The sequence below is a fragment of the Hyla sarda genome, chromosome 1 (assembly GCF_029499605.1).
Source record: "Hyla sarda isolate aHylSar1 chromosome 1, aHylSar1.hap1, whole genome shotgun sequence".
Lineage (NCBI taxonomy): Eukaryota > Metazoa > Chordata > Amphibia > Anura > Hylidae > Hyla > Hyla sarda.
In genome coordinates this window covers 70,152,121-70,164,363 of record NC_079189.1, presented here as the reverse complement: position 1 = coordinate 70,164,363, position 12,243 = coordinate 70,152,121, and the positions used below count along the sequence as shown (strand labels likewise).

The following is a 12,243-nucleotide window of genomic DNA, read 5'->3' as shown; positions in this document are numbered from 1 at the left end:
TGCAGCCAAAAAATTGTATACTTTTTTTCTTCTTCTTCTTCTTCTTCTTCTTCTTTTATATATCTGATTCTCTGTCAAGGAAAATCCTAAAGAAAAAGCCATTCAGTAAAAAATTATATAATTTGTATATGTATATATTTATTGGATAAGGGTTTTGTCTAAACCTTTATTTGGTTACATTTAAAATTCTTCATAAAAGGATCAACATTTCACATGGCACTTGGTGATAGGATTATTAAGATGATGTTTTACATCATTTATAAACATTAGCTCTGATTATAGAAATTTTTGGTCGTACCTTGTACCATACACTCTATCTCTTAGGACTCTTTGAAAACAATGCTGCATTTTTATGACACTTTTTCTGGAGTTTGCTAATGCATAGGCAGTTTGGTGCATTTTTTAGATATGTGATGCCATGATTGGATCTGATGTTATTCATGGCCTTTTTTTCCCATAGGTTCCTCTATCGGACTTGCCCGACAAATGCATATTACAAAAAAAAAGTTTTTAACAAAGAAACTGCACTGTACCATTATGTTATAATCTCATCACATTGTCCCCCTATGCTCAAAGTATATGTCGAAAAACTTGCCAAAAAAGGTTGCTGACGTACTTCAGGCCATACTGACAGCTGGCCTATTAAGTTTAATACACCAAACATAGTCAACTATTTTCAGGGTTCAAATGTGTGTCAGCCACACCGCAAAATGAATGTATACATCACTAGTTGATTAAGTTTGGGACATTAAACACAATGGTCCCACCGGGTACACCAGAGTATATGTTGAGAGGTTCGTGATATATACCGGGAAACTATGATGGAACATAGCCTAAAAAAAGCATGCATTTTTCAAGCATTAAAAAAGAAAGAAATATCCCAGCCACAATCATAAGTTTCTATAAGGATTTATGCATGTATGAAACAATAGATATATTGTTATATAAAACAATAGAACTGCAAGTTGTAATTTTGGAACATCTAGAAGGCCACAGTTTGGAGACCAGTGCCTTAAAAAAGGGCTAGTCTTACAAAGGAGGAAGCCGTTGCGGTCATGAGCTAGTCCTGAAGATCAGGCTTCTCTTGCCCCAGGTGACCAGATGTTATTATCAGGGGGAGCTGGGGCCAACCACACATGTAGTATCACCCACCATGGCCTTCCATGTAATGCATGGACATACCATGTCTGTCAGATTGGCTGTACGTTGTTGTGGCACAATGATGGGTTCTTTAGCAATGCACCCCTGTTCCTATGCCCTGGTACAGGTGAGACTACTGCTTTCAGGTTCTTCACATCCCCATGGGTAGAATTGAATCATCTCAGTCATTTACATGGAAATCATGCACAAAAAGTTTCCTAAACACATCGATAATGGTATTTATTGTGTTGAACATCACCATAGAACACCATAATCATCCTATTATGTTATTAAAGCTTATATGGATCCATGTAATTTTACCGTCCAAGAAAAAAAGGCCAAGTCTGCAGGGCACTTTTACAGCAAAAAAATAAATACAGATAACTTCTAGCAATAACCGGCAGAAATCTGAAATTTATCAAGCATATTATTTAATGTTTCGACTTTGTAAGGGTTGAAATTCATCAATATTTCCAAGGCTGTTGCTGGTTGTGGCATATTCATAAAATTGGTGCAAAAACTGCTTGAACGTGATAGGTTTGTGCATGGAAAGCATTCATATGTTCACAGCCTTTTTATCAGCGACTTAACAACCTTGAAAGGCAATTCCAATTGCCTAATTCTTCACAGCAATGACTTTCGAGCTAGTCCTCATCGAGCTTTGTGCAGATCAGGAATATCTAGGTGACGGCCATGTATTATACCGATACACGAGTCTTGATATTTTCATTTTTCTAGTGCACACATCTGTACTTAACACATCTATGTTACATATGTGGCATACTTTTTTATTGACAGTGATGCCAATAACCTTGCAGTTTGTGAGTTCAAAGTAATGGTGCCTTTGGATACCAGGAACAGGACAAACGGTTCACAGAATTCTGCATTCCCTACCCAGTTCGTAGAAATGGACTTGACACCATCTAACCAGGGTCCAGTCCATGTAGTTCAATAATTAGGGCTCATTGGGCCATGTGGACAGGGTCTAAAGGTGATTGTATTTGCCTAATTTGGTTGACTGGCCATTGGTGTATAGGTAAAGGACTCCAGGTAAAAGCAGGAATGGTCTCGTTGGATTTCAATATGCCTATACTTTGTACACTTGGTAATTGTTCCCCTATTTCCATGAAAGCAAACATGCAAATTCAGCCAAGTGTGATTGTTTCTGGAGATGTTGAAGGAGTTATCAAATGACTAACATTTATCAAATGTGCTTGGTCTGTGATGGTACTGCACATTTGATTCAGCAGGGCATGCATTTGTCTGTAATGGGGAAGGGGAAATAGAAACTGTTAGACACCTCTGGAAGCAGTTTAGAACAAATAGATTGGACCTTGAGATTTTCCATGCCCAACCTTTGTCCCTAAAGTCTTCCATCAAGGCAAAGTCAGCACGCCTCCATCTACATAAAATAGTCGACCAACCCTGTCATAATCGTTGAGCTTTGCTGGCTTTGCTCTTATGAGTAAGGGCTCCTTAAGTATCCCACCAAGCTAGTCAATTGTCCCTATATGCTGATGACATCCAAAATATTTAATACAGTAGAGCAAATAGACACAATGTTATACCTGTTTTATATCCATTTCTCCTATGTAAAGTATATCTTATAGGGCAAGACTATATACTGCAATTGTGTAGTTGGCACACAAAGCACCAAGAGTAGATTCTGATCATCCATTTAGATGTGAGTACAAGATATTAAGAAGCTGCATTAAGTGTGATTTAAAGTGTCAAGGATTATACTTGGGTATGTTATAAAGTACTGCACTATTTTCCATTGATCCCAGGTCAATGGTTTGTTTTGAACAGTATTCAGCCCACACAAGCATGGCTGTTTCCAAAATGTGTTGGGACGCTTTAAGCAACTCTTATTATCTTGTAGAACAATTGGTTCCAAGCTTGTGTACTTCCCGCCTTTTGATTGATTTCCCGCTCTAGAACTCCATCCATCCCTCCGCAGTTAATAAATTTGTTTCTATATAAATAGCAATTTGCGATAATTAGAAATAATGGCTTCGTCAAAAATATAAAGGTTACCTTGCCGAGTCATTTTAGTAAGTAATGGGCTGCTCTGCCATGTCACTTTCTAAACAGACATGTGTTAGTCGGCAAGTGCACTTTATTTATTGTGACGTTGATTTATTTGCTGTGTAAATTAGGACACAGGCGATAATACGATGTGACATTAATTGTTTAGCGGAGTCATCTTTGTTACATACGTAGCTTTCTCCTGGGCATTTGATTGCTGAAAGTTGTAGAAAACTAATTGAGACTGCTCCGAAGGAGACCTGTGCCCATGCAATGTGTCAGCTGGAGCTGGGTGCCAGTCTATCTGTGACTGCAGTAACTAATCACCCACTTTGTACCTTCATTGTCTCCGGGCAGAATGCTTAAATGGAATCTGGAGGCTTCAATTGTGATATTAGAATAGATATTGTCTTTGATAGCGTGCCAGTTTTTAGTAGATTTATATGTAAATATTTGCCTGGTACTGCCAGGCTTTCACAAGCTTAGTATGCAGTAAATAAAAATCGGTCGTGGTTTACCGGTAGACCTATTGTATGTGTCGAATGCACAGGCACGGCTTTGTCTCTGGTGACAAATGCAGAGAGAGAGTGCACTGTTAGGTGACAGCTTAGACTTTTAGTGTCACACATTCACTCAGTAAACAGCCACTCATTGCAAGATTGTGCCACAGCTGGAGAGATGGCACCATGCCATAGTAATATAGGGCATCTGTTTGACTGCACTGCAAAGCCCCTCTCACAGCTTAATAAATTGCTTACTGATTTGTTCTGTTCTGGAAAGTTGTATCCATTTATTTCAGCTTCCATACAATCTTTTATTATTTTATTAAAGATATTTACTGCTTGCGAAGTTCTACATCCAAGCGACGGGCTGTAACAATTGCCGTCATCTTTTGTGTTACGCTGTCTTATCTATATCATTAGTGTGGCTTTTTTTTTTTTTTGTCGAGTTGTGCCATTGAGTTCAAATTTGAGCTGACTGCAAAAAAAAAAAAAAGGGCCAGATTATTTGCTATAGGGGGTTTATCTCGTAAAGCAGATAACTAATGTAATAGATGTGGACTGGCCTTATGACCATGGTATCTTGGCAAGGGCATTTCAAAGCCAGCCATGTTTGCGAATCAGAGCTTGCCCTTGCCTCTCTCACACCTATACATGGACAAGGCTCTTGTGCTCAGCCCTCATGTAGAGTTAACAGGCCAGGTTATCAGTAGACCTTTCGCTATACATGAAAGAGCCAATATATAGCTGGTAGACGATAAACGGCCTTAGGATATCCATTGTGTTGCTGTAATTCCATGTCACAGTGATAACGATAGTTTTATTTATTTAGAAATCTTTTTTTCTTTTGAACCACATGATGAAGTTTACTTTTGTGAGTGAAGTCATTGTTAAGGTGGTCATGCATGATCTGATTATTAAGAGTTTTGTATTTGAATCAATAAATGGACTGGTAAGGCTAAGTTTCCACTTGTTCTTTTTTCTGGCAGTTTTTGGAAAACTGCCACTGCAGTTTTTGAACCAAAGTCAGATGTGGATCCAGAAGTACGAAGAAGTACAAGTCCTTCCTTTATATGTCCTATTCCTTTTGAATACACTTCTGGCTTTGGCTCAAAAACTGCAGTGGTAGTTTTCCAAAAACTGCCAGAAAAAAAAACAAGTGGAAACTTAGCCTAAGAGTAGTATCGGATCCTTAAAGGGGTACTCCGGTGGAAAACATTTTTATTAAAATCAACTGGTACTAGAAAGTTAAACAGATTTGTAAATTACTTCTAATGAAAAATCTTAATCCTTCCAGTACTTATCAGCTGCTGACCTTTCTGTCTGACAAACAGTGCTCTCTGCTGACACCTCTGTCCATGTCAGAAACTATCCAGAGCAGGAGCAAATCCCCATAGCAAACCTATCCTGCTCTGGACAGTTCCTGACATGGACAGAGGTGTCAGCAGAGAGCACCGTGGTCAGACAGAAAATAAATTCAAAAAGAAAAGAACATCCTCTGTAGTATACAGCAAATTATAAGTACTGGAAGGATTAATATCTTTAAATAGAAGTTATTTACAAATCTGTTTAACTTTCTGGCACCAGTTGATTTAAAATAAAAAATAAAAAATTCCACCGGAGAAGCCCTTTAAGGACTGCCTGTTCACATATGTAGGAAACATCTCTCCACAAATGATCAGCTATACAGTTTTGTACTTAATGGTTTGAGTAGACAATTATTATACCATGATGATAATATGTGATATTGCAGAATGAGTCCATCTGTAAGTTTGACAGCCATACTTGATATCAATGTTGGACTAGGGTTCCTTGGCCCACTAGAGAAAATAATTCTGATTGCTGTTCTCTATACAGGCACATATAGGATGTCTATTATCTTGTGAATCCAGCGGGACTATCCCATTCTGGACCTTAGAAGTACATTTTTATTGTCAGAGCCTAAGCTCAATAGAAAGTATCTAGTGTGTTGTCCAACTTTACTCTGGTTTTAGAGGGGTTCATAAAAAACAATTTTATGAACCCTAATAGGGGGATTATGGTTTAGTAACCAGGATGTCCTCTGCTTAGGATGCTCAACTCATAGGCAGAGTGAAGAGCAATTACAAAGAGGTACTGTCCTGTCCTACACAAAAAAAATACATTGGCATGAATGGTCACTGTGTAATGCCTTATTTCACCTGTGGTGGCACTGCAGAGATATTAAACACTTACTGCCAGGTTTTACCACAGATTACAGGTGATTGCTGAGGGTCTAAGCAGGGGACTAAATAGTATAGACTTTAGACTACTCAAAAAGTAATATATATTTGACATCAAGTCATTTCTCCATTGCTTGAGGGAGACTCTATACGAATAGGGAAATGACAGGTATATAAAGCATCATTCTCTTGTAGTGATGCCTGGATTTCTATTATTTTTTAGGTTCATTGGCTATCTGGCTACATGATTGACATCCATTAATTCCTTCCAGATCTTTTTAAACCCTGTGATCATCCTTTATGGAAATTAAAAAACAAGCAATTGCACTAAAACACTTATCACGTATATGTAGTGATGGGTAATGTTAGAATTTAAAAGGTTATTACATTTCAAGACACCTTAGTGGAAGGATGTTCAAGAAAGATCTGTGCTCAGATTACATCATATTGACCAATCTACCATTATGGTGTCCTACATTACAATATGGATTATATGTGGTTGAAACTGCAGATATAGAAATTGTTGTGCACACTATAATGCCTAAAGCTGTCCATAGGCTGAAGGATGTTTTCTTCATTTGCTTTCATGGGGCAAAGGAAGATAAGACCAGACACTTATCTCAGGGGAAATGGTAGAACTGGACAGGAAATCCAACCTATGCAATCTGTTTTTCCATTGACCTCTGACACAGGTGGAAGATTATTGCCTTAAACAAAGGCATAGTCGTCATGTTTGCTAATGCATGTGGCTATGGCCTTTCGTATGCTTCGCGGGGACTCCATACTTCAGGAGCCCCATAGTAAATCCTACATCAAGGCCATAAAGGCTCCAGTTAACAACAGCTAATGATAAGCCGGTGACATCTAATTATAAGCCCGTGACATTGAATGTATGTACTTGGTGTAGGTTGACTTCTGGTGAAAAGATGGCAGTTTATTATATTATTGACACTTTCAATTATTGCTTTTGCAGAAGATAGAAGAAGAGAATGAAGAAAACCTGCTAGCAGTTCTTACTGAGACACTGGACAGTCTCCCTGTGGATGAGGATGGATTGCCTTCATTTGATGCACTGACAGATGGAGATGTGACCAGTGAACATGATCCCAGCCTTTCATCTATGCCTGACGGCACCCCTCCAACACAGGAGGCAGAAGAGCCGTCACTAGTAAGAACCCTTCCTACTGTTTAACAGGAATTGGATGTGCTTCTGGCTACCCGCTGCATGGGTATGATGTAGTCAAAATAAGGTTTGGACTTTAATTTTAGGTCTAAAAACAAAAAGAATGACGTAGCTGTAATAAAATTGCACATGAAATGATGAGATGATGGAGCGGCCGTTGAGCTGGAACGTGCATGGATGCTTTTTATTTAGGGATGTCTATTTTTAACTTCTAACATTGATTGGTAATGTTATCTGGGACCCATGATCAATATAGTCCATTTCACCACTTTCAAGGCAAGAGTGCTCTTCTGGCGTTATTGACCAGTGTAAGCCAGATTACATAGACCTGAATGTAGCCTCAAATTATTTCAGTAACTGCAATGGAAGCCTTTGTGGCCAAGGAAAGTTATTTAGAGTAGTGTGAAAGGAAGGGGGGAATCTCAATATATTCAGACCTATTAGTGGCATAAATAGAAGAGAGGGGCCCCATATCAAATATTGATATAGGCCTTGTGTTATTTTGCCCCCCCCCCCAGGACATAAAGGTCTGCTATTAATTCCACCTTGCCCATTGAATGCTGACAATGTAGTTCCCAGGAGAGAGGAGTTCAGCACAGTTTCTTATCTATTCAAAATGGAAATGGGACCAGCCAGGATGGGGCCCCCTTTCTCCAAGGGCCCTATAGAAGCCGCATGGTCTGCCACTACGGCACGTATGCCCTTAAATCCTGTTTCCTTATACAATATGCAGAAGATGATAGACCATTACTACTTGTTTTGCCTTTAAGGCCACAGATGGATGTCTATATTAAGTAAGAGCATACATCAGAGACAGACCATGAGGCTGCTTAGAAAGCTGGGGCCCACTCCAGGTTGGTCACATCCTCTTTGCCAGTGTATGATAAAATCTATTCAGGACTCCTTGACTCCAGAAGAACTGTACTACTAGGAAGTGATATGGTGGGAAAATAGCCAACATCAAGTCCTTTTGTTCTGAATGATAAAATCTGGTATCATAGTGGGTGGCCACTTTTTTTTGCAATGTGGCCTCCTCTCTTCTACAAGTCATCAGGGTGGCTCCTAGTGGCTTTTCCCGGCCCAACCAGTCTTGATTGATAGATCTCTCCTATACCCAAACATGGAGGGGTGTATCAACCAAGGCTTGTGGGGCAAGGAGAAGCCACTGGGGACCACCCTCATGACTAGTCATTCGGAGAAAATGAAAGTGATGACAGATTCCCTTTAGGAATGCATTCTGGTTTGCCACTTCTACTTCTATTGTCCTATTGTTAGATCAAGGACAGACAACTATTGATTAAAGATGTTGTTATCCAGTAAGTCATTGAGTTTTTTTAGGATAGAGATGGAGTATAAAGTGTGCCGTACTTTAACTGTGCTCCATACTTAATTATAAGGATGTGAGAAGAAAAGACACTATGTAGTTCATTGTAATATAAAAGCATAATCCAGAAGGGCAACCGGCTTCATAGAGATCTCAAGTACCCAAGTTACATTATCTCAGTGTACAGTACAAGATTTATTATTTATCTGTAAAGTAACATAAAGGGGAAGTAACTCGTTCTTCAAAGAAGTGTTTTCTGCTTTCTTTGTGCTTTTTGTGCAACCAGATGTTTTACTAAAGTCTATAGGGAAATATGAAATGCACTACAAACATTGTGATATGTATATATATATATATATATATATATATATATATATATATTTTATAATTTTTTTTTTTAAACACAGCACATCCTATGTGTGCGTTTTTATATTAGGCTTATCTATAGGAATTCATTATAAATAAATAAACTATTTAATTAATTCATTCATTCATTAAAATACATGTTATTGATGTATCAAACAAACAGGAAATAAAGAAAATGCACCATTTTTTTTTTTTTAGACATGCAGTGAAATTCATGGCAGTAAGAAATGTTGTACGAAGGTGGTCTAAAAGGGGTATCCACCTATACAAACATTGTAATATCTCTTATCCTTTCTAGGACAATAGTGGAGGTCCCTCCTCCGGGACCTTCACCATTGACTATAACAAAGTGGATCTCAGTATGGTGGTATCCCAGGGGAAGAAACACCACTGATGTCTTGAAGCAGTAACAGGCAGCTAATTGTATACATTTGCTGACGGTGGTATTCCATTAAAGGAATATATATATATATATATATATATATATATATATATATATATAGATACATATGTTGCTATAGGGCAGTTGTGTAGCTCAATGTGGCTTGTGATTAAAGGGCTATTTCAATTACATTCCACAGGATAAGGGAAATCTTGAATCTCCACTATGAGATGGGAAAACCCCTTTAAGGCTACTTTTACATGGGTGTTTATCCTGTGAATTTTGTGCAGTGTATTTGCTGCAGAATATCTGCAGCTAGCATTGACTTCAATGGTTCAGTGGAGAATCCACAATTCTACCAGTTTTGTACATTTTCATTAGACACATTGAAGACCCATTGCAGGAGATATGCCTGTGTGAATGCACCTTAAGGGTACATTCAGACTCTTGTAACTCCTCTGCGAGTTACGCTACCATTCTCTTCACGGGGTTTGACGAATAGTGGCAGATTTGCAGCTTGCCAGCAGACCCGTTGAAGTGAATAGTAGCGAAACTGGCAGCAGATTTCCTGCAGATGTGAGTTGCGAGTGTGTGAACATACTCTAAGGGTGAACTAATGCTTTGCTCGGCAGATTTGCTTCAGAAAGTTATTTGAATGTGCCATTTATCTAAGTGCAGCTTGTAAGAGAATGGAACTTATTCAGGCTGGGTACCAAGAAGCCCTGTCTCTAGGGAAGGATAGACCCATAATGTGACCTCTCATGAGTCAAACCCATTAGGAAAACCTATGAAAGGGTCAAACTTTGCACGTTTGTCTTGCTGAAGGTATTAATAAATAACATACAATATACAATATTGCACGACAGCTGGTATGTATGTTAGGCTGCGTTCACACCACGTTTTTGCAATACAGTTCCTGTATCAGGTTTTAGATTTTTTTAAAAATGGATTCCTCAAAACCTGACTAAACTGTATCAAAACATGTGTACAAATTTTTACACAGTTTACAGTTGAAAACCGTATACGGTTTGAAAAATGATGTCCGGTTGCATCCGTTAAAAAACTGTATACGTTTTAAATTTTTCACTCCATTATCAATAAAGTTTCACTTGTTTGATTGAAATTCCAAGAAAAAAAAATTGTGCAAAGTCAAAAACCGTATGGTGAAAACTGGATGAAACCATACACCATACGGTTCTGAACGGTTCCCATTGAATTCCATGTTAAAAAAAATTTGGTTTAATATAGTCTTTCACCCGAACCAAAAAACGTGGTAGGTCACGGTTTTCTGTCCGGAAAAAAAACGTATGGTTTGAAAAACGGAGACAACCTTATACATTATGGTGCATACAGTTTTGAATGGAAGTCTATGGGCACAGTTTTCTGTACGGTTGCATACGTTTTTTTTTTTTTTATGAAACCGTATGCCAAAACCTTATAACAAAATCGTGGTGTGAACCCACCCTTAGATGGTCCTGTTACTATTACATAATTCCCAGCATGCTGTGTACGAATAGATAGTCACGTGATGTTAGATGTCACAACTGTTTCCATATTCTTTTCTTATGTATTTTTACATTATTTTTATTCCTAATCTTTTTTTAGCTAAGCTATTTTGCATAACAATCTGTCCTAATTGGGTTAATTGCCTTATTATTATTTTTGTGGAAAGAAATGTTTACTCCTGGTGACTAATTTGAACTAATACAGCAGAGACCTGATGGTAATTCTTCATTGTCTGGTAACTGTGCCCCTTTCTCCTCTTATGTTTGTAGCTTAAAAAGCTCTTACTGGCTCCAGCGAACACTCAGCTGATTTATAATGAATGCACTGGACTCAGCGCGCACAACCATGCAAGCCCTAACCAGAGGATCAGGACAAGCCCTGGGCCCGTCAAGGTACGCATTGCTTCCTTCTCATCCATCTAAAAATAAATGGAATAATAAGTAGAAGAAGACAAATTTGAAATTAGTATCCTATACTATCTGCCTTAGAATTAAGCTGTATCCTACACTTTTAACTCTTCCAACTCAAGATGGTACAGGAGTGCTGAGTTTGTCATTTGTCACCTCTATTGACTTTATTAAATGTAAATTAATGTCATGATACATCTGGGGTTTTAGAAACCCATTAATCCTTAAACTGGCCATACACAATAGATTGAAGTCCTGCCTCAAACCCAACAATTTTGGTAGGATTTGCTGACTGTCTAATGTGTATGGCAGCCACAGCCCCCCCCCCCCCCCCCTCCCATAGATGTCAGGAAAGAGGTTAGTCAGGCATTTAAGGTTTCAACATGTCCGATCCCTTTGGGTGATACGCTGCTGCGTGAGGTGTCTGTTTTTTTGAGCAATTCATACAAACTATCTAATGTTCTGGAAACTCTTCACCTATTGTGTACAGTAAACATGGCCGCCCCCAGTTTGAAGAACATCATGACAACAGGTTGTCAGGTTTAGTTGCATTCGTATATCAGGTGGAGCAGTAAAACGTGTTCTTCCTTATCTTCTATATACAGTAGCCTGGTAATTCCAGGAGATAGATAATTAATCTTGTGAACTATCACAGTGTCATGTGGGAGATTCCATTCTATAACATATCACCATCATTCATAGTCATGTCTCTGTTGTAGATAATGGCCAATGGTATTTTGTTGTAATATTAGAAAAAAATTTGTATATCTTTCTACCTGAAATTAGGTGAAAAAATTGGTGCTATATCACTTTGTCAAAATAACAATTGAAGGGATAATAATAATAATTATTATTATTGTTGTTATTTGTATTATTATTGTTATTTGTATTATTATTAATTTTACATCTTCTATTATTATTAATATTATTATTATTAATAAAAACCATCCTATTAATTTTACAATTGTTCTGTGTTAAAGCTGTGTTCAGGGAGCTTAGTCACAGAATCTGTTTAATGATCGCAATGTTTTCTGTGGTTTTAGAAGGGACTTTGCTGTTAAACCAAATATTCCATAAACTGGCCATACACATTGGATCAAAGTCTTCTGCCAAACCCGATGATTTTGGCAGCATCGGCTGACCATTTAATGTGTATTTCGGCCTCCTGACTCTCTCGTGATGGCAAATGTCAGGGAAAAAAATCAG

The 12,243-nt window shown here is 38.1% G+C and overlaps 1 protein-coding gene across 1 annotated transcript in view; it reads left to right on the top strand.

Moving 5' to 3' along the window:
• PPARGC1A (PPARG coactivator 1 alpha) overlaps positions 1-12,243 on the top strand; it is a gene marked incomplete in the record, with an annotated part of 122,141 nt that overhangs the window by 59,484 nt on the left and 50,414 nt on the right. The window contains 2 exon segments of the mRNA XM_056555607.1: positions 6,843-7,037; positions 10,900-11,022. Of these exon segments, the coding sequence (XP_056411582.1) occupies positions 6,843-7,037; positions 10,900-11,022 (318 nt within the window).